The 24,062-nt window shown below is 38.3% G+C and overlaps 1 protein-coding gene across 35 annotated transcripts in view; it reads right to left on the bottom strand.

The window, feature by feature from the left end:
* The window catches only part of PLD5 (phospholipase D family member 5), a 317,558-nt gene that overhangs the window by 105,930 nt on the left and 187,566 nt on the right, over window positions 1-24,062 (bottom strand). For 28 of the 35 annotated variants that reach the window (XM_066993942.1, XM_066993946.1, XM_066993949.1 and 25 more), the window contains one exon: window positions 1,564-1,700. The exons of 5 other annotated variants lie outside the window; for them this stretch is intronic. In XM_066993942.1, the coding sequence (XP_066850043.1) occupies window positions 1,564-1,700 (137 nt within the window). Of the gene's footprint in view, window positions 1-1,556; window positions 1,701-20,644; window positions 21,287-24,062 lie in introns of those variants that run through there. 2 more of the 35 variants (XM_066993963.1, XM_066993966.1) reach the window with 2 other exon arrangements.

Below are 24,062 nucleotides of genomic sequence, written 5' to 3'. Positions count from 1 at the left end.
GAATACCTAAGACCCTGATGGGGAAATGAAAGCTAACTGAACTCTAGAATATACAGGCAAGATCTTAGAAGGCTGTCCAGAACCGTGGGCATACCTGAAAATGAACAGATTCGGGCCAAGTCATTTTACAAGAAAAAAAGTGCTGGAAAAATGAAGTCCTGGAAGCATGGTGTCAACAGAATGGGTTTCAGGACACAGCTGCCTGCAGGATACAGGTATGTAATATTTGAAAGAATATTCTAGCAAGCAAATTTGAAGAATCTCTCTTTGCTTTTTTACTGGATTGTAAACTGCTGCTGACTGTGCAGTGACAGTTGCACCATAGAAAAATATTACGATACTGTCCCCAAAAAGGTTGCACACAAAATCAACAACTTGCAGAAACAAGAAGAGAAGGCTCCAACAGACACGAACATTTCATTAGCTTATGCTAAAAAACAAATATCAATTTCTCCAACTCACCATAGACCACTGGTAGCTGGGTAGATTCTGAACGCATTCTGTGGAGTGGTCAGCCACAGCTGCTGGACCAGGTTGCCCAGGGTGGCCATGGAGCCCATCCTTGGAGCTACACAAAGCCCAGCTGCGGACAACCCTGAGCAGCCATCTATAGCCGAGCCTGCCCTCGGCTGAGGATGGACTGGGAGAGCCCCAGAGACCCCTCCCCACTCAGGCAGTCCCATGACCCCATGAGAATGGAGAAGTTACTTAAGGGTAACTGTTCTCCCACAAACTGAATCACTGAGGGTGCTCTACATGCAAGTTAAAGCCTTGAAGAAAAGCAGAATACAACTGTGAACAAAGTCCACAAATGTTTGTTGTTGTGTTGTGTTTTTCTTTAAACCAGCCTTGCCAGAGAACAGAAGAGGGCCTTGAACAATACGATGTAGAAAAAGCACTGGACATCACTGACAAACAGATTTGTGGAGGAGCCTGCCAGTGAGGAGAGGTAGAATGAAATTCACAGGCTCGAAATGAAAGGCCTGAGAAAACTAATCACCTACTTCAATTTAAGGTTGAAAGAGATGCAAAACCATGGCAGGTGTCTGAGGCAAATCTTAATCTAATAAAGTCAATACTCCATTCTTTCTGTCTGTATCACTAATTCCTCACAGCTCCTAGCCAAGGCACTGTGCATGTAAAGGGAGTGCAATGAGCAGGAATAGGCTGTACAAAAGCGGCAGCCTTAGGTCAAAGGTGATCAGTGACCTTCCCTGTGAAAGAAAGCTCTTGATGAAAGAAAGATATGGTGGAACTGGGAGCAGCATGAACCTCATTTGAAGCATGAAGTCCTCATTTACTGAAACGTAATGGACTTCGACCCACGCTTATAAAATAATTGAACTAACACAAGGGCCTTGCTCAAAACACCGCACCAAAAACATTTTCAAAAACTGTGTGCTTTATTTTGTCAAATAAACCTTCAAAACAAGAAACCATCTTTTCCTGTTTCCTACTCTTACCAATTACACCACAGGATTATGGTAGTTATTACACATCATTGTATAGCACATATATATTTTTATCCACCCCAAAAGAGAAGTTTTGTTTGTTACCTCTTACCGACAGTTATTTTGACAGTTCTTTTCTGAGAGTCCATCCTCATCTTCTCCCATAATATCCACTGCCGAAAATATCAGTGCAACCAGAATTGCAAAGCAGCATACCAGTGCAAAGATCACAATGCATCTTTGCTGGGACTGAAAGAGATTAAGATTAAAAAAGTTTTAATGGGGTGATCACATTCCAGTCAATGACCTGAGACTACAAATTTTAAATAAGATCTAAACTTCTTTGAAGATCTTACTGCCATAGCTGTCAACATGAAACACACCCCGGGATGAAAACAGCCTCAAAACCTTCCTCAGTGTATCACCTTGAGATGTATTTTATACTTCTCAGACACTGTTAAATAATTCATGTCACAAATAATATTCATAATTTAAACTGTCTTCTGTTTGTACCAAAAGGAAAGCATTATACATTAAAATAATGTTTCTCACATTAACTGCATATTTTCTGATTGAGCATCACAGATACAATACACACTTCAGCATGGCAATCAAAAGCCTTGAGAGTTTTGTTGTGTTTGGCTGAAATAAAACATGTAATTGCAAGAAGACTGAAGGACAAAGTCCTTTTTATTGCTACACAAAGTAACTGGCATTGTTATAATCCTCACAGCAATTGAGACACTGGCCAGTCCTTGCCCCACAGCACTTATAATACACGGAAAACAGATGTTAGATGGGATTCAAGGAAACAGTGGGAGACCGCTGGTCAATACAACAGGCAATGCTCTCCGCATTTGAGAGAAAATTAAACACAGCATAGCACGTCCTTACCCTTCAATATGAAATCCTGCAGCATTAAACAGGATACAAGTGTGTATAGCCCTAGATAAATGTGAAACCTTCTCCAGAATCTCCTGACATGCAATTTACACAGCTGCACAAATAAAGATTATTTTTATTCTGAAACCTACTGTTTAAATATACAGTGTGTGTTTTTCTATTGAAGAAAAAATTTTATTGAACGTGTTTTTGTGCAAAAATCTACTTGTTACCATAGTTATTTTATTAATTTTCATTATTGCCCTGTAAATGAAATTTCACATTCAAAAAGGTTTTATAAAGAATGGGAAAGAGGGAAAATGCATAAGAAAGCAATCAACCTAATGCTTGTGCCTTGAAAACAACTTTATAGTATTTCCATCGCTTTTGACACTTATTTTAAGAGGTAATATGTTTCAGACTAGCAAGAACTTTTCCATGTCTGCATAAAGAAAAGGCCAACTTTTTTTTTCTTTAAAAATAAGCTTCCAAAACTTCCAATTCAGCACACATCCCAGAAAAACCAAGCTCAGTGAAATGCTTATTTAGAACATAGTATAAACAACTTCCTTGGAGAAATAGGAACCATTTTTCTGAAATTCAGTGAGAAAGTATCCTTTTACCTTTATCCTTTTACCTGGGAGATGAGTGGCTGGAAAGCTGCCTGGCCGAGAGGGACCTGGGAGTATTGGTGGATAGTCGGCTGAATCTGAGCCAGCAGTGTGCCCAGGTGGCCAAGAAGGCCAACAGCATCCTGGCCTGTATAAGAAGCAGTGTGGCCAGCAGGTCGAGGGAAGTGATTGTGCCCCTGTACTCGGCTCTGGTGAGGCCACACCTCGAGTACTGTGTTCAGTTTTGGGCCCCTCGCTACAGGAAGGACATGGACGTGCTCGAGCGAGTCCAGAGAAGGGCGACCAAGCTGGTGAGGGGTCTGGAGAACAAGTCTTACGAGGAGCGGCTGAGGGAGCTGGGCTTGTTCAGCCTGGAGAAGAGGAGGCTCAGGGGCGACCTTATCGCTCTCTACAGTTACCTGAAAGGAGGCTGTAGAGAGGTGGGGGTTGGTCTATTCTCCCACGTGCCTAGTGACAGGACGAGGGGGAATGGGCTAAAGTTGCGACAGGGGAGTTTTAGGTTGGATGTTAGGAAGTACTTCTTTACCGAAAGGGTTGTTAGGCATTGGAATGGGCTGCCCAGGGAGGTGGTTGTGTCGCCATCCCTGGAGGTCTTTAAAAGACGTTTAGATGTTGAGCTTAGCGATATGGTTTAGTGGAGTACTTAGTGTTAGGTCGGAGGTTGGACTCGATGATCTTGAGGTCTCTTCCAACCTAGAAATCTGTGATACTGTGATACTGTGATACCTAACACTAACACTGAATATATTTAGGTTATATGCATATTTTAAATATAATGCATATTAGACAGTTCTACACCTTTCAAATGTATGTTTAAACTTGTGCTAATACATTACCTAAAATCTTATGAGAACATAGCATAAGAAAATCTTCAAGCATTTGCAAAATCTACTCCTGAAACAAATACCATTTGGACTTTTTTTTTTTTTTTTTTTTTTTTTGCTGCTAGGTATACTTATGGCAACATATGAACAAAAATTAGAAATGACTGCATTTGGGTGCCCAAAGCTGCAGTCACATGCCCAGTAGGACGTCATCCTCTCACTAAGACCACCTCTCTCACACAGTTTGCTACAGTTCTCTAAGGATATTTGCAGAAACCAATGCAGCTTCTTCCAAGCACTGGCTTTATTTCCGTGGCAGCAAGACTGCAAGGCTACTCCCATACCAGCAAGCCAAACAGAGCTAGGGCTTGTTCTCTACCCTAAGGACAGAGGCAGTGAGCCAGCACAGCTCTCGCCACTAGCGCTTGTTTTACTCTAGTAACAGGATAACTGCAGTCATCCTACTCACTGGAAACAGTCTCGAGCCCATACTGTGGTCAAAATTTGGCTAAACTGCAGCAACAGGCATCCTAGCTCCTACACTGTACACATGACTGCGTGGCACCACTCCAGGAATTGCCTCCCATCCTCTTGCTGTGTCTCCACGCAAGCAGCAGTACAACTGAGCACTCCAGGGGCCCCGGGGCCAGGAGGGAGCACGTGAGCCTTCAAGGCTGGGCCAGCCAGGCTGAGGCAGCAAGAGATGTTTCATTGAAGGGAGCCTGCAGTACCTTCTATCATCCTAAAATGTCCCTGAAAACCTTTGTGAGCACCTTAAACCTAAAAGGCCAAAAGCTACAGCAGATCCAAAATGATATGGTATCACAAGAGGAAGAAGAACAAAGGCGAGTGAAACCGATAAGTGCCTTCAATACCAGGACATTTTATGGTAGCAATATCCAGGTGGTTTTGTTCCAGGAACGTGGAAAGGGGAGGCCAAAATAATCATAGAATCATTTAGGTTGGAAATCGAGCTTTAAATCCCATTCCACATAAATTCAGGGAATATAGTCAAGGCTTCTAGACTTCAGTGTTGTAGTCTAAGTTTGTATACAGTTTAAATCCCTATTCTTTCAGTTCTGAGCATGCACAGCTTGCCAAGCTCTGCAGTTTGACTGCTTCTTATTAGAGCAGCATACCATTAGCACCACTAATAAGACCACTGCTATTCTACCAGCACTAAAATAAAGACAGAATTACATATGTCTAATTTACTGCTCTTATTTACACAGATAATCTGTATCAAGCATTCCTCTTTGACAGTCATAATAGATTAGTTATTTCACTTTTTCTTAAGTACCAGCCTAACAGTGTGTTCACAAGTAGTGTAGGGGACCTTTTAAATTCACACATGCTAAAAAGGAACCTTACCAAACTGCAAGAATATTATTTTTTCTTTGAACTAAGGACAACACAAAATATTAAATAAATAAATAAGCAAAGTTTCCAAAGTTTACTATTCTCCTAATCCCACATTATTAGTCAGAGACCTGAAAGGCTAGGTAAAGATCATTAAAAAAAAATCATACAGATAGTAAAGAGGGTTTTGAATGTTTTTACAGTTCATCTTGAAATTACTCTTGCTGAGTGGTGATTTTTGCCAGCTTTTAAAACTACATGTTACATTAGGAATGAATATTTGAATATTGCTTATCTTCAAATTCATGTTTATATTAGAAAACAAAGAAACAAAAATAGCTACTGGCAACAAATAAGTCTCCAGAGCCTTTCTTTTGACAATGGTAATAAATCTTAATTTTCATGCACTACCACCAATACTGCAGACAATTTTATAATAGGCTTTCTCCAATTATAATAGATCGGAACAGCCCATGCCGCTGTTCTATTCTACTGCGTGCATGTGCGCACGGGCATGTATGAGTAGTAGCAGGCTTCTTGAAAGAAATTAATTCAACACAGAAGAGCTCACGCCGCAGAGAGACTAGAAGGAATTTGTTAGATTTGCTCTTCAGGCTCTTGCATCAGTGAGCTTGGGCAAACTGTTTGCTTGATGCTATGGTGTTGTGCGGCCCCTTGGCAACGGGGATCTGAGCTTATCAGACCTATCCTCTTGCTGCTTTCAGTACATGCCTAAAAACCCTCTGTGTTTAAGCTTTCACTCTTCAACACTTAGTTATGGAATATAGTCGGAAGACCTCTAAAGCATATGTAGTCCATCTCTCCATATGCACAATTAATTTAGACAAATACTACTTCTAAAAGATGTTTGTTCTAAAAAATTTCCAGTTGAAAGAGATCCTGCATTCTCTTCAGGTAACCTGCCCCATGCATTGGTACCTTAATGATGCCTAGCTAATTCTCTCCTGCTGCAATATTATCTTTTTCCTTCCCATATGTGCTGAAAATAGAGAGGCAGTGTTTCATTCTTTCCTGCTGTGACCTTTTATACATTTGAAGGTTGCTGGAGGTGCTATGAGGCCTGGGCCCAGAGCATCAGAGGACAAGGATGGCTGAGAGTTTCACTCTCAAGAAGTGCAGACTTCTTTCCAGCATGATCCCCAAGATTCTGTTACATGACAGACATATTTCTTCAAAGCTCAGAAAGAATGAGAAATAAACCCTGCAGAAATGAGGACTATCAAAAATGCTGCTATTTTCCACTTCATGAGCAAAGTGCATTTCTTTCACCTGCCTCATCCACCTTAAACAATACCATTGTTTAAAAAAATAAAATCCAATCAGATACTGCATTTACTAAATGAAAGCATGGTATTTTTCATGCTGTTATACCCCCAGGTAGAAAGCGAGAAAAAGAGCAAAACCTGAACACAATGACTATGCATTACAGCACCACTCAGAGAAGATTTTCTTCTGAGAAGGACTCTATCTGTTTATTTTTATTAAGAAAAATGATAGTCTGTGTCAGTTAAGGTTGCATCAGAGCCAGGGCTATCCAAGCAGAATTTACAATGAGAGCAAGAAAACACCCTCCGTCTTTACTGCATTCCCATTGCTCAAAGGCTGTTAAGAACATTTCAATGGCCTATAGCTTTAACTTTCTTCACAGACAGTAGATATCTCTGTAACATACACATAATGAACCTATTACATGTAAACACCCAGAAAATAAGAAATTTTGTCAAGAAAAAGTCACAATCATTTTTGATTTCCATCTTTCCTACTCACAAACCTTGTTATCCTGCTGGAGAAGGTGAAAATAACATATACTTTGACCTTTAATAAAAACTTTCTGGCAAACTCTACAAACTTTGTCCAGATTATTATAGGAGAGAAAACTGGATGGAATATCACTCTCATTGAAAAAAAAAAAAGGAAGACATTTTACAAGTAATTCAGATGATTCTACTGCATATATATATATATATATATTTTCCATGCTTTTAACAGTAATCTAAATTATGGAATAGAAAGGAAATGTGCTGATTAAGTTTTCAATCAAAAAAGCAGAATATATTTAAAGCACGCTGGAAGACTAGATTAAAATTTCAAAATATTCTTGACAATTCAGAGAATATGTTGAGAAAAACAGGTTAAAATTCAATTAAGGAAGAAAAAAAGCTACCAGCAGGTATAAGCAAGCAGTCGCACAGATACAGAAACTTAGAAACCATTAGGAAAAAAGGACAATAAAAATGATTAAGAGGCTGAAACACATGCTTTAAGAAGAGAGACCAAAAAAAATAAAATAGGACTCTGTAGTTTGGAGAGGAGAAAAATCATCAGAGCACTGGATAAAGTGAAGGCAAAATTACTATTCACCAAGTAGCACGATACCAGAAATAGGGATGTTTATTGAAGCTAGTAGAAGTTAAGTTTCAAACAGATCAAGTACTTTTTTATACAGTGGATATTGAGCATATGGAATTTGTTGTCACAGGAGGCTGTGAAAGCAAATAGCAGCGGCAGGTTTAAAAAGGGATTAGATAATGCCTTTGACAACATGTCCAGAGCAGCTGCTAGAGGAAACAGAAAAGGATGTGCCTTTCTAATACAGAAGTTGGGTGGCATGCTATTGCCACTGTTAAACACACTGTGCAGGACTAGATGTGTCACTGGCCTGAACAGTAGGTTTTATTTTCTGTGTTTGTATATTATTTTTCCATAGAAAAATTAAACTAGTTATAGCATACTACAACGTGGACACGAATCAATCATGTCACACTGTAGTATTGACTTACATTTCTACATCCTGCTGTAGTGTTTGTAGTGCATACAAGGCAACAATAATCCCTACCTCTACTTCACGTCTGCATGTTTTGTTCACCTTTCAATAGTGCACTGAGAGAGTTAAGAGAAAAATCAACAATAACCATTTACTCATATAGTCGCCACAGAAAGAAGAGTTAATTCACTGAACAACATTCTTTAATTTCAGTGTTTTCCAACCAAACGAGGCATATGAAGTCATACTGTCTGCCCAGTTTCTTTTGAATCTGTATTTGAAAGAAAAATCCATGGAAATGTAATTATCTCAGATGTTTTATGAAATCCAGCATCTAGGTAGAGTTGGCTGAGAGACCCAACATAGTGCAACTCCCGAGGAAAAGATGGTCCAAAGCTTTGTCTTTCAGCACGTACACCACTCAGCGCCACGCAGCCTCATGCAGCCAGGGATGGGAAGAGTCGCTGCTGCGGTGCTCTGTGGCAGGGTGCAGGGCCTTGAGCGCGCACCCACAGCGAAGCAGCTGCTTTGGTTCCACTGCTCTCTGAACAAACGTTTCATCCAGCAGGTCAGGCATGTAACACAATGACAGACCCATTACTATAAATAGAAAAAACTATAAACTACCTTGGAAGACATCCAAGGCTTTACATACTACTTATCTGAACCTCCTCCACACGAAGTGCTATATTACAGGAAGCTATTAACATTCACAATATGAGCTCTGTAAGAAAAAAAAAAAAAAAAAAAAGAGGTTTCCAGCACATGACCAGCTAATATCTAATGTATTTTGTTGACCAGAATTGGCATATAATGACTGAAGCATTTAAGTGTTCACATGCCATTTTCGTGAAATCAGGCCCTGATGTCTGACCATGATATATTGACTCAGTGTTTAGCATAATGTAAGACAGTACTGTAGTTTGAGAAAGGCAAAAAAGGCCAATGTATACCCTAAAAACATTCTACTGAAATCCAGTGTCTCCTGCAAAGAAAAAAAAGTGTATTGAATAATCACAACCTGGCCTGAACAACCAATTCAGAATACTATTAATAATTCATTAGTAAAAAAAAAAAACACTGTAAATACTATTTCTATATCCAAATATCAGTTTACACATCTCTAAACCTGGAGACTCCAGGTAGCTGTTCTTACCACTGCTAATATTAATTCTATTACTCCATCAGGAATTTTCCAAGTAAAAATCGCTGCGCAAAAGAAAGCTGTAATTGACTTCTTTTTGGATAAGCACAAAGATGATCAAAGACACACTACCTCTAGAAAAAACATACCAAACTGAAAACAAAAACAAGCAAACAAAGTAAAACCACACTATAAAACCCCAGAAGCCAGAACCGATGGCAACAGTACTTAATTGCTGTTTCGGGGTGACCAAAGAAAGGTCAGGTGACCAAAGAAAGGTCATTAGGTACAGTGAAGGTAAGGGTGGAGAGAAAAAATAAATAAGGGGGAAAAAAAATCATTGTACTCTTTCAATTTTTAATCTAAAGACTAATCATGCTTATTTTAAAGTGAAAAGGAACATTTTTAAATGTTGAAGAAGGGGAAAAAAACCTTTTTTTTCATAAGTTGCAGGTGAAACATGCTCAGAACACTTTTATTAGACATTTCAGACTTATTTTAAGTGTCTCACCAAGAAAAGAAAGACACCCCATGTTAGAAGTAGATCACTTCAATGATTACTTGAGATCATGCGCTTAACATATGCATAACACATTCCTCTGGACCAGTCTAATACACATAGCTCTGACTGCACAATTCTGCCCGAACTAGGCAGGATTGCCATAACCATCAGACAAGCTTTAGCTCTTCAGGTGAGGCACCTAAGCTAGACCAGACCATACATAGATGAATACATTGATTTGATGCTTGTGATCTCTAACTTACAAATGGTAATGTCTTGTGTTTAAAACTACACGGTTATTTTAGTACTTTAATAACTGTGACAAAAAGTATTAATGACATGCTCAGTTGAGTAACCTAAAGCTTGCTGTCAGGACAAATCTGCTGTCAGCAAATCTCATTTCTTTCAAGAAAATGTTTTAAAGCCTTATTAGCAGCAATCTTAGTTAAGACAAACTAAATGAAAACTAAAAGTCAATTAAGACATTTTTCATAAAAGTCAAATAAGACATTTTTCTGCCAGTGTTTGCATGTGCCATTTTTGTACAGTTACGTCAAGCTTCTTTATGCACACAGCCTTTCGTCATTTTTCTGAGATTTTTTTTTCAAAAGGAGATGAGACAAAAAAAACAGACTTAAAAATACGAAAACATGGCTATGGCCCAGAAACACCATCAGGGAGGCTGAAGGTACAAACAAATTTAAGTTCAAGTGTAGTTCTGCAGCATAAACTCACCACTACCACCAAGGTGCTTTTTTTTCTTAGCTAGTTGAATTCACAAGGCAAAATACATTACCTTCAACTTTTTCCACTGAGGTTTAATCATTTCACCCTGCAGCTGGGACAGTTGGCTAAGAGTACAAGCACCATCAATTACTGTAACATGACATTAAGTCATAATAAAGCAATCATACTTTACAGTCCACAGCAGCGGTGCAACTGAACCTGGCAGTACTTAACTTAGTTTCAGTTAGTTTAACCATAAATTACCAGCTTCCCTTTTATAAAGTGTAAGAAACAAATTCATTTGAATTTAAAAGGAAGAGGAAAAAAGATCTCTCTCACTCAGTGACGAGAGGCAATTAAGGGAAAAGTTTTATTAACACTATTAGAAATTGACACAAGTTCAAGAAATGAGATTATCTCATAGGGAAAGCACTTATTTTTAGCTCATTCTGAATTTCTAACTACACTTTTAGTAGATGTGGAAATAATAGATTTGCCACTCGGCCAAGCAAGTTAATTCCATTGTCACAGAGAACACAACCAATGTGACATTCGCAATAGGAATTATGTTCCACTTTAAAGAGAGATAAAGGAAAATAAAAAGAGGCTTACAATCCAGAGCTAATCAGAGAGATAAAGGTAAACTAGTTAATTATAGTGATTATGTGTATCTGATCCATGCTTTCTTTCTTACGACAGACTTGAGAGGTAATTTAGCTACCATGTTTTTATCCTATAAAATTCTGTATTTGAATTAAATGACAGTATTTGTACCTTTTATATCTTAAATAATTCTACTTGATGGATAATTCCTTTACTGGCTGGAAAATATATAACAATGAGCAAAGATGAGACTACTGTTTTGACTTCAGCATCTCTCAAAAACCTTCCTCCTTGGCATTCCCTGCCTTTCCCAATCATCTCGCATTTGTCTGTGACTCCAAACGACCCTTTTTATAGCAAACAGGGGACTGAAGAGTGGAGTGTCACCAACAGCACCATCCCCTCCTCTACATGCAGAGCTCTGGCATGGAGAAAGCCAGGCTGGAAGTGTCAGCTTCCACTTCCATCCCACAAAGGCAGCTGGTTCTCCTTGATGTGGTGCATAGGGGCTCTGCTTTACTCACTTGTCTCCATGTAGAAGGAACATTCCGGTTCTAATGGTTTTGTCTTGCATTTGTTTGTTTGTTTTAATGAAAGCACTTTCTAGCAACACAGAAATGATTTAGGTAACAAAAAGAAAATAAATGAATTCCTCTAAGTTCTCAGTGACTAGAATGCCTGTTGCTAGCTATTAATAATAACTATTAAGTCTTAGTGTTCCAAAAACATTTGGTCAGAAAGGCTTTCCCTGTATCACAACAAAAGAAAAAAAGAGCTGAATATTTACACTGGATATAAATTTATGAGCACACGAGAATATATAACAGGCAAACAAAGAGAACCAAGAAAAAAAGTCAAGGCACAAACAGCAACAGATCTCGAAGACCTTCAATATTCTATTTCCTTTTACCACAATCTCTTTCTGTATGAGATCTATTACAGTGCTCTCCATATACTCCATTACTGGAGGAGTTCTTTTCCTAACCCAATGAATAGAAACACACCTTGAATGTGGAAGAAAAAAAATCAGAAGAATCAAGTAAACTAGCCAAAGGAAGTTGTTTCTGATGTGCTCTGGATGTCCACTGTTCCAGCTATGTTGACCCTTTCCTCCTCCCTTTCTCCACCAAACAGCAAAACAACTCATTATCAGTTTCCCTCCCACTAAGACATCCCCACTATATTCTGCCTTCTTACATGTTTCTCTCTTCACACAACGCAGAGAAAAGTCCACAAAAAGGATACTGGGTTTCAAAAGCAGTGGAAGATATCAAACGCCTTGATGGAAGGTCGGAAAATCACCACCAGTGAGCTTTAGTTCTGGTAGGTCCAAAGAGATTTGTTTTCTAGAGAGTGCCACAACCATGCTCCTACACCAGCAGAGGTGCAGAACTACTCTGATTTAACTTTTCACCTCTCACTGAAACTACCCGAGACCTCTTCCACCAGTAACATCACTCCTGCCCCCATTCGCCTTTCCTCTGCTGCCTTGTGACTATGTTAATAAGGTCAGAATCCTTCTGGTATCTTGGGATATGAAGGTGTCCTGATTTACAGCCTTTTGTCAGGTTTTCTCTGTCTACCTCTTCTCATGTATTGCCCTTGGGGAAAAAGCTTTTGCACTATCATTTTCTTAGTCTGAAAATATATTTTGATATTGTTCTGCTGTAAGAAATTCATTGCCTATTGGCCTATTATCTACTCAACATTTATTTTGTTTTTCTCACTCTGTTTATATTAGAAGTGTCTTAGCTTTTTTAAGTCATAATTTCCACAACCTCATACATAAGGATAATCAATCAACATTGTAACTGGCTGAACATTTTCTCTATTTTGTCCTTGTTGTTTGCATGTAAGTCGTTGAAAATTCAGATAAAGCAGAGCCCAGTCATGTGAAACATTTCAGTGCGGTCTGTGCCGCCTAGTATACTGCTGTTTGTGCTGCAGCTATCCTGTCAGTTGGACCACTATTTCCCTCAACCCATTATCAGTTTTCATGACACCTGACTTTAAAGCCTCCACCTTTCTATTACATATTGTTTAAATCAACCAATGGATTTAGAAGTTACTGGAAGGAATGAAGATGGATGAAGCACATGAAGATACATGCTTACATATTACACACACAACCTTGACCATAAAAGTCTCAGTTTGATCAGAAAACAGTCTTAAGGATTAAATAGGATATCCAACATACACAACTGCTGCGGTAAAAAAGAATGAGGCAGGTATGTGGCTGTTGCCATCAAAATGATCAAGTGTTCTGGCTGACCTGAATTTGTGACTAATTTTATGATTGTTTTAAATCAGGTAATCACTACTACAGATTTTTTTTAATTAAATTACCATTACAAATTTGGAATTTTTAATCATTCTATAAAAACAAAATGCTATTTTTGTGAAATTCTGGTTTCTTATTCTCATTTCTGTTGCAGAGAATCCCAATAAAGGCAAAAAAAATTAGAGAGATGAAGATGAACGTTGGATACAGACCAGCGAATCCTGCCACACAGCAATTTGACATGGCGGAGGCATGCATCTCTCTGATGTTTCAATGTTCTTGAAAGGAGAGGAGGTGTATTGCACCTCACCAGTACAAGTGATGATGTATCAGAAAAAGTTCCATTAGAGAGTAACTGCATGCCAAAGAGTGTCACTAAACATTATCACCTTTCATCCTACAGTGCAGTCCAATATTTTTCTGAAGCTTTTTTTTTTTTTTTTTGGCAGCAAACTTCACTGTGAATACTCTTTTAGGAGGAAAAGAAACTAAATTATTTGCAATAACAGCATCTTACAGGACACTATCAACTGAAGAAAATTGTTTTGGGCAAAGATGTATACTCAGAAAATCTTACAAGTCCTTTCTAAACTGCAAAATAAAGTGCAGCTTGAGTTTTCAGTTAAACAGAAAGGCCTTAATACAGAAAAATCATCTAGAAAAATAGTAAGATTCATCTCTAAAGTCTGGGGATTAGACAAAAATCTCAGGATGCAATATGAAAATAAAGTCCTAATACATTATGAGGAGCTCACTCCCTCAAAAAGTTGCCATTGTGTTAAGTGACATAAAATTCACAGAGACATCTGAAGTTCATCTGCCATGTTGTCACAAATTGTCTTATAAAAAGTTTCATGAGTCTCAAAATGTGGAAGTTTATTCTTTTCTCAGAAAGTAGGAAAATGGTAAATAATTGCTACCATTTTGGAAGGAATTTGAGATATGAAGATCTTACACTATTATATTATATTAATTGGCATTTGACGTTTTATCCTGAAAGCCAAGACTGTAAAATAAATGCATCCTACATTTATGAAAACTAGCTTAGAGTCTAAACATTGTTTGTATGTACTGGTTAAGGCTAAGAAGTATTTGACATGAAAAAAAAAAAGATTACTGTGTTTATTGTGTGCTCTGGTAAAATAATAAACGAAATTCAAGTAAAATTAAGAACAGATTTGCTTTTTGAATGCATAACCTTTTAATCTGTATAATATTAAGCAATACATACAGATGCACTACTATTCACAAACAAGCTCGGATATGGGTTGATAACATTTCCAAATTATACTGCATCACCATATGCATCACCATGTACATATTCATTGAGACAACAGTGGTTCTCGCAATTCTAAATTTACAGATTCCCTCTGTATAGAAAATGCAAACCTAATGGCAACAGGCTGGCTTTTCTTAGTCTCCTAGTCATTTATAAAGAAAATTACTAAAATGTCTGGTGGTATATAAAAATATATATACTAAGTACATACTTCTTCCAGAGCACATTTAAAAACAAGCAGTGTTGATTGTCTGAGACAATGTACAGTATCAGAACAAGACAGACCTATTACAGAAGCTATAAGAAGAGGGCTGTATCTGTGCTTACACTATCAGCCGATTGATTTTCATTTCCATGGAGATTTTATTTTTACATTTCAGGTATTAATTCCCATATTAATCTACTAATTTCAAAAAAAAAAAAAATTACAGAAAGGATTGCTCCACAATCTAAAGTTTTATCTTGTTGACTGAATTAATGCCTGCCAAGCAAATTAATAGATAACTTTGCTGCCATTTATAAGAAATATGCACATATACACATACATGTTTTATAAAGCTTATTTATCGGCAAATGCCATCATACATCAAAAGCATAGAAAAGCATTTCCCAAAATTTCTAAAAGTTTAAAATTTCCAAAGTTTAGTGATCATGGATCAAGCTTAACTTTTCTTATAGTGGAGAAATATGGGGAAAATGCATGGCACTCTCTTGTCAGACCCCACTCAAACCTAACTCTCCAACCTACTGCAGAGATGTCCAGAATACTTCAGTAAAGGACAAAATTTTGTAGCGGCTTTCAGATAAAAATGTACATAAGCATGCATTTTAGATATAAATGTTCATGGGTACACTACGGGCTTTGAGCAAGCCACTATGGATAATAGCAATTTTGCCACTGTCTTTAAAATGAACAAGACTTAACTCAATCTTCAAAAAGCATATATAATTATTTTTATAATGCAAAGACCAAAAATCCAGTTTGAATAAAAATGTGATAAATTTCTCTCAAGTCATAAAACTACAGCCTTTATCTTTCAAAGGGCATTAAAATGCAGACTGTAATCACATAAAAGTCTCTTGTTCAACAAAACTTTTTTTCCAGGAACAGTATGCTTTTCAGAGTTTAAAACCTCACCTTTTCTTTAGTTTGTTCTGTCTGGCTATGGAAAGTTCCAGTTCCCCATGGACATAAAAGGGATAATTATATATGCACCTAAGCCAAAACTGATCCACTGTGCTGAGCTCAAATTCAGATTTGCCAATGACATAAAACTGCAGCTATAATCTCCCCCATTCATTTTGCCACGTTCAGAATGTACAGCCAGGAGCACTCGAGCACTCCTCCTGTTTAACACGGTTCACTACCACACGAACCACTAGATCTCATTTTGAGATCACACTAAATATATAGAAATATTATCCAGACATCAGATATGTTATAAAGTCATCAGCTCAATTTAGATTTTGAATACAAAAGCCTTGATCAAAATTTAACAGACGATTCAAAGCATCTGGCACCTTATTAAATATTCATATATTACCCTATTTACATATAAGCACGGAGATAAGGCATTTTGATTTTCCTTTATTGCTAAGACTTTTTGACAGATATATAGTTTTCTTTCTCCTTTTCTTCTGCACCAATCTCTAAAGCCCCTTCCACAACAGTTCGACTATGTCTTTCTTACAGCAGTTATGCTTCTCTCAGGGACAGCAAACAGCAAGTCATCTCACTCTCAGCAAGGACTGCAAAACTGGGTTTATTTCTGAAAATTAGCTTTCTGCACGCTCAGCTGCTGAGCTTTTTCCAGAAAAAAAGTAAAGAACCCAAACAATAAGCAAGCCCAAACATTAACCTCCACTTTTTCTGTCTGCAATTGTGTTCTGTTATCATACAGAGAGTGATAAAATAACCTGGAGCTCATCGGCTTTCTTCAAAATTTGCACTAATACAAGCATGAACAGAATTTGGCCCTTGTTATTCCAATCTCCTCCATGGCTGACAACTTCTACAAAGTTATTTAGCGAAGATGAGAATGTTTAAACATGTCATTCTGATACATTTGTTTCTTGCATGGCTTTCAGCCTAGTCCTTGCATTGAAAAACAAAACCAGACAAAAATGGACATGATGGAAACTAACTGAAGTCACTATGTCGACTATGTACTAATCAGTTTGTGATAAACAGATGCTTTGCCAAAAATTACTATAAAGCCCAACAGTTTTGCCTAGATCTCTGTGTTAGTATAGAAGCATGGAAATTATGTTTTTAAACATGGGGGGGGGGGGGGGGGGGGGGGGGGGGGAATCAGTGTCCATCTAGCCGCTGTAATTCAGACTGAAGGAAACAACCCAGCAATTTAAAAATTAAAAAAATATGCTTGCACTTATCTACAGACCGCTCCAAGGACACTGAAACTATTTGCTATATATGCAGAAATGAATACTGTCACTTTCTGCTGTCTTGTAGCTGTGCAAATTACTTTGTAGATGGCAACTTTGGAAATTTGTCTCTTTACTATACAAGAACAGGCTCAGAGGCTGTAAATGATTGTTTGGGCCCCCTGACAAAAAGCATCTCACAATTTTTGGCTCAATGTGAGAAATTTCCATTGCTCGGTCCTCTGTTACACAATCACAATTCTTCTCTTAGCCAGATGAAAGAAAAGTATCCAAGCAAACTTCTTAATTGAAATGATCTACAAGTACTTTGGGACAAAGCAGAAACTACCTGAAGGGAAAAGAAAAAGGCAAAACCAAAAGCACAGCATGAAAAATTTTGCTGTCATCTACTTATTTCGCTTTAGATAAGCCCAGTACAGAACACAGCATCCGCTCTAACTAATGGTGTGGATGGTATCCTTTTCAGAAATATAAGCCCTACTTCCTCCTCTCTCCAGCCTCTTTATGCTGCCATCCTTCAGCTGGGCTGCAGTAAAGCCAGCAGAGAGCTACTTCAAGGAGGGTACCTAATGTGTAGGCAAAGCAGGCTCTTCTGCTGTGGAAAGAGAGGGAAAGGGAATAGCCGTGCCCCAATATTATTCTGAGAGCTGGAACGGCTACAGGGCAACACCAATGCCATCAAAATGAGTTAATGCACACCAGAAGATGGAATTCCCAAGGCAGCCAAGGCTGATGAGGTTGCAGTTGTTGTTTACGGCCACTTTTCTCAATGGCAATCTTGACATCTTGTACAAGGTGATTAAAAGTCAGCTGGCAGATAGCAGGCTGTCTATAACAGCCAGTGCTGCTAAAAGGATTTTTTATTTTTTTTATTTTTATTATTTCTCCAAGGTGTGCATAGCCAGAAAGATCAGGAAGGTGGTTCTGTTGACGTAATGTTACAGGATCTGAACTGCCCTTTTCGGCCTCTCGGAGAGCAGGCAGATCTACTGACTAGAATGGAGTGAAAGCGGACAGCAGAGGAAACTTGAGGTTGGAGCTCACCCAATTAGAGTGATATAGTAGTAAGACAGAGGACCTTAAAGAATTACTCTCTGAAATGTGAAAAGGCAAATACCATAAAAATATTACTGGTATTTGATACTGAGTTGCCCTGAAAATGATACCTTGACTCACAGGCAAATCTAGCCAAGACTCGTGTTTACATCCATAATGCCACCCAGAGCGAGTGCTTCTGCACTTCCATAGTAACTACAGTGCTTGTGTTCACTCTCCCTGTCCTTGATGCTGGGGCAGAGACTGTAAGGAAGAGAAAATCCAAGCATGGTGAATCTCATATTCTGAAACCGTTTTCATAATTAAGCTATGCTCAAACTCCTTTAATCTTTTCTTTTTTCTCTTTTACTATATAAGTGGCTGGTATACCCAAGGAATAAAACCCAATCTTTTCATATAACAGTGGCAGTATATTTCTCTGCTTCTTCTGCAATCATGTTATCTTTTTGCTACCACTTACTGATCCTCCTTTGGTTTCAGCTAGCTTCCTGCCTCATCTTTGAGAAGATATCTTTGCACTGGAGAACAAAGATGCATTTAGACTTGGTAGCATGCCCCAACACCTTCACTCAAAAAGCCAGCGAGACTTCAGTATGTTCTACAAAAATCTTTTAACTGCTGTCAGAAGTGTCAGAAAACATCAAAGTCCCCTAAGAATACAAGAGGGTGCCAAAAACAGAAGGAGCAGCAGAAGCAAGTTCTATCTACCATTTTAGACTGTCTTCATTTACTACACGTGCTCTGAAACTTTCAATAATTTCAGCCTGTCCCAGTCCATAGCCATAGCAAATAGCTTATTATGGCTCTTATTGTTGTTTATTCTAGCCAAAATACCTTTAAAAAAAAAATGAGAAACTGTGACAATTCAAAATACCAGTCAAGTATTAAAACAGTAAAGGCTGACTGCCACGAAGACCTCCCTCACTTTCTCTACCTGAAGTGTTTTTCAGTGGTTTTTTTTTTTTGGTTTGTTTGTTGTTTTTTTTAAATGAAGGTTCAGAGAGCTTTATCCCCTCTTTGAATGCCATGCTGAGTTCTGCTCCTGCTGTAAGAGTCTTCTTAAACCATCAGTCATGTTTGAATTCTATTAATTAAGATTTCAAATAGATTGAGCTTATAAATGCATTGCAGGTATACACAGATAGCATAGAGGCTCTAAATACCATGACTATGGAATAATTCCCTCTTTCATTTTAGCCTCTAACTCCAAAGACTAGGACTTCTATCCTTACTATCAGTACAAAAAAAATAATAAAATAATAATAATAATAAAAAAAAAAGAGATTTAGAGTTGGGTAAAGGAGGAAGAAAGTTGTTAATTCAGAGAGTTCTACAGACTGGGAGCTAAGAGAAGTACTGCTAAGCAAAACATTTAAAAAGCACTACTTGGCTAAAACCACCTCTATATCACTTTCATTTCCAAAACCAAAAACAAACAAACAAAAACATGCACACAAACCAAATTAAAAAACCACCCCCCAAATAATCTGCAAAATCACATCAGTTCATCATTGAAGAGTCTAATACAGTAAGAAGTTACTAACCTTAAGATTTCTTCCCCCAACATTAACAAGTGCTTTTTGAATAAACATTCATTACTGCTTTCATTATTCATTTTCTTAGTTAAATTACAAATTTTTTTCTAGTGGGCAGAAAGATGTAGATGACACAAAGTTAGTCACAGATTAGTAAAGAAGGCAATCAAAGGCAAGAAATGGCAGTGGGATCCACTCATGCTGAGTGACTGGATAGTAGCAGGAAATGATATAGTTACATATAACAGTGCACTAAAGTATACGTGATTCTTCCAGCTTTATTTGCCTCAAAATTAGTTTTAAACTGAGTAGTACAATCTAGGAACAAGATCACAGTTACTATTGGTAACTTTATGGAAACATTAATATATTGCCCAGAGGTCAAGAAAGCCAACTGAATTACTAGAAAAGAAAGAGAACACCAAAGAAAATTTCTTCACACAAATGTATAAATTCACAGTGTGCCCACAACCTGAAAGCCATGTGCAGTTCTGGTCCACTAATTTCAAAAATCACAGAGCAACTGGAAGAAATATGGAAAAAGGTAAAAAGGACAATCAAAGCCCAGAATGTTTCTGTATAAAGAAAGATTAAATAAACTTGAAGTCTTCACCTTGGAAAAAGATATGAGTAAGGGAGGAATGTGACAGAAGTATAAATTCATAAGTGACATGGAAAAGACGACTAAGAAACAGTTATTCACCATCTCATCCAATAAAAACATTACAGGGCATTCGATTAATTATGTTGGCAAGTTCAAAAGGATCAGAAGAAGGTACTCTTCACACAAGGCACTGTTATGCTGTGGAAACCCTTGCCATAGGACAATAGATGCTAGAAGTTTACACAGATTTGTAAACCTTCATGTTTCTTCAGGTTTTCTTCTTGAAGGAAGAAGCTATCAACTCCAGCAACTGGAAATTAGAATGATCAGTTCTGTTTTCTTCCCTAGCTTCCATCAGAGACAGGACTGCTGGCTGGCTAAATACTGAGCCTGAGAAGCCTGTTTTCATTTTCTCAGTACCCCTTTCCTGAAGAACAAGGCTGGCTTAACACTCTAGGACGGTATATCAGGGCATTACTGCTACAATACACTGCCCACTCAACATTAGCAACATATTCACTTATAACACAAAATAACAATACTGAATTCAACACCTCCAGAATCCTCATACCCACCACTTTCGGTTTCAGTATCTGCAAGGGACATATAGCACTAAGGAAATAACCACATAACACAAGGTGGTATCACAGCCCTGAGGGCACCCATACCCCTTACAGCCCCCTGGGGCTCCCTCACAGTACCCACAGCCCAGGACCCCATTTCAGCCCCTCCCTGGGGCCACAGCCCCTGTCCCAGTGATGCCATAGCAGGGCCATTCTCCAGTGTCCCTTGGCGCTGTCCTGCAGCGCCGGGCCCACTCACGGTCCAACGCCCCAGCCCAACACCTGGGACTGAAGCTGTCCCTCAGCTGTCCCCCTCCCTGGTGGTGCCGGGGTGGTGGGACAGGCACTGGCTGCCTGGCCCTCGCTGCCACCCCCTGTGGGAAATCTCTACTCGTGCTGGACCCTGTTCTCCAGGGGGCCCTGGTCTACCTGGCACACTGACCGCAGGCGCCTGCTGCACAAAGCAGCCAACACCTCACGTGGAGAGGCACATACAGTCCTGGAGAAGGAAGAGGAAGGGAGCTTTATTGCTATTGCTGACACCGCAGAACTTGCACCAAAGGACGGCCTCGCTGATTGTAATTCTTAGGGCTGCACCTTGCCAACAGCAGGAGGTTATGTGGGCTACCACAGGCAGCAAAGGGCTCTCAGCTGCTCCTGCCTAGGGACTTGGAATTTTCACTTCAGAGTTACACAGCATTAGGACTGTCTACCTGCATAGTAAAAAGTGACCATACAATCAGATTTTGTATCTACTTAACTTAAAACACACCAAAGTCATGCTGTTTAGATGCCCACAGGTGATAATTAATTGCCTATTTAGTTGAACTACCTTGTGTTTACCACAGTTTCAGATTCCACATGTACACTCTGCGTATGTGTAGGAACTTGTTAAGCTTTTTGAGCCTGAGCTTACAACTTATCCAGGAGACTTTGAAGTATCTAGTCTGAAGGACTTGTTCAAGGTTTCTTTCTAGTACATTAGTGTAGAGTGAAGATTAACGTTAACCTGTCAGCTTTATCTAGTCACCATTACAAAGGAGATGTATTACTTGGGGAAAAAAAAAAGAAAAAAAAAAGTAATTCAACCCTTGGGCAAATCAGTAAATTTTATTCATGTCATAGGAAGAAGAGGAAAACTAAGAAACTCCGTTACAGAAATCTTTAAAAATGTAAGGCCATTGGTAGTTGGATTTATGATGGTAATAACATACTTGAGTTGCTTGGGTTTATTAAAATTAATGACCTTAATAAAAACAACAGCAATAGCTACATATAAACAGCATCTACACAAATTCAGAAAACTGGCTTCAATGGTAAAAAATAAAGCTATTAGTAACAGTGTCCAAAGTAATGCAACATCTGATGTGATCTATCAAAAAAAGCAATCCTATCTATTTAAACCCAGATAGTAATGTATTAGTTCTAGCCTTCAGAGACATACATTTTTTCTTCATTACTGTACAGGACCCTGGTGCTTTCTAGTTCCAAACACTGCGAGATGTTCTGTGTCAAAGCACAACTTCCAGAGAACAAGTGCACTAGATTCATGAAGACAGAAGTTTGATTTTTACTTGCTTTTTATTTTAAGAATTAGGGTAATTAAGAAAAAGTAATGGTTGTCTAGCTTAAAAACAGCCTTTATACCTATTGATATATGTGATTTTGCATGTATATATTTCAGACAAATAAAAGCAGCAATGAAAATGAGTCTCATTGACTGCATACACAGGGGTACTGTGTACTTTCGCTATACAGCCTGCTCCTCTTTCACAAATCATAATGGAAGATAAATCTATTCCATCAGTACCTCACAGCCACCTGAGAAGAGCAGTCCTCAGAATTATCTCTGTTTTGCCTTTAATAGACATTTTATTAAGTTGTTTTTTCCTGATTTGAATAGACTGTGATTATAACAAAAGGTAGAGATATTTATCACCACTGAAAAGTAAGTAGAAAGGACAGGTTTCAGCTCCCTAAGTTGCTATAATTACCAAGGACTTGGTACAATGACTCTCATTAAATAGGAGGAGTCATACACTCAGCGTCTGTCAATGAAGCAAGATCCATTGAATTTAATGGAACAACTGGCACAAAAGTCACTATCTTGATATCATTAAGATGAATGAAAAAGTTCTGCTAGTCCCACTGGAAACTTCTACCTGATAAAAATTTTCTCCTAAACAGGATTAACAACTAACAAATGACGTAGGGAAGATCCCTGCCATCACCACTTTACAGCTAAATGACGTAGGTAAAACATGTCTTTTCAGTGGTCAGCCAACACAGAGGAGACACAAAAACAGGCAGCCCGTTGCAGCTGGGCAATCTCTGGCTAGTTCTCTGGGCAGTCTCAACAGAGCAAATAGGAGTTTATTCTCTTCTGTAATTTAACAGAGCTCTCATGATCTAAACCTAAATTCAGAGCTTACCAGGCCATGATTCTAGGAACACAGAACCAGCTATGTAAAAATTAAAGTTATTCAAAAAGAAAGAAAAAAATAGCAATTGAAAAATAAATTCAGTTGACACCAGTAAAACAAGGTTAACAAGGACTCTCAAAAACAGGAATTTTTTTACAGTCTTATGAAGCAGGATCTCACTCCTAACTTAAAAATACATTTTAACATCTCCATAACAGACCCACGTTCCTTACACCTACAAATGTAAATCCACTATGAAATTATTTTCTGGATTACTGGTTTCTAAAACTTAAGAACACCTAATATGCATCAAGACAGCAAAACAGCACTCCTTGCCTTATACAACATTGATTCTTCAGGTAGGAAGAATATATTCCAATTCAGATGATGAATGAGACATTTGCCGCTTTCTCCTATGCACTCTCCCTGCTTCTCTTCATTTAAAGATGCAACATGTACGAGACCAATGGTGATAGCCCAATTAGAGTTACATTAATGCACCATGAATTTCTTAGAGCAACACTAAAAGCAGCAATGCATCTTGAATTTAGATGCTGAAAAGGTTCATAAATTTAGACTGCCAATAACATACGCATCTTTGTATTATACAGTCTGCAGGAAGAAAAGCAGGAAAATTTACAGCTTTTTCTCTAAACTTAAGCAATGAACTTGAAAGTATAGCCTGATTTTAAAAAGCTATGAAAAATTATTCAGTAATTCAAAATGGCATTCAAAGAATAGGAGTCCCCTCCGTGACTTCAGTAACCAGAGAATAATTTTCCTTCGTGCTCTCTGTGTTAACATACTGTCATTTTCATTTATGCTTTGCTTTTAAAAAGCCAAATCAAAGATTTCTCACCAAATCAAAGTATGCAAAAATCTACCCTGCAGAAGACAATGTCTTCCACTCCAAGAAGTTCCAAACTCCTGGTTGATTTTCAACCAAACAACTCCCTAAACTGATTTATTTCAAGTGATGGCACTGGCTAGAGGAAAGGAATGGGCCT

The sequence above is a fragment of the Anser cygnoides genome, chromosome 3 (genome assembly GCF_040182565.1).
Source record: "Anser cygnoides isolate HZ-2024a breed goose chromosome 3, Taihu_goose_T2T_genome, whole genome shotgun sequence".
Classification (NCBI taxonomy): domain Eukaryota; kingdom Metazoa; phylum Chordata; class Aves; order Anseriformes; family Anatidae; genus Anser; species Anser cygnoides.
This window is presented reverse-complemented; position numbering and strand designations above follow the sequence as displayed.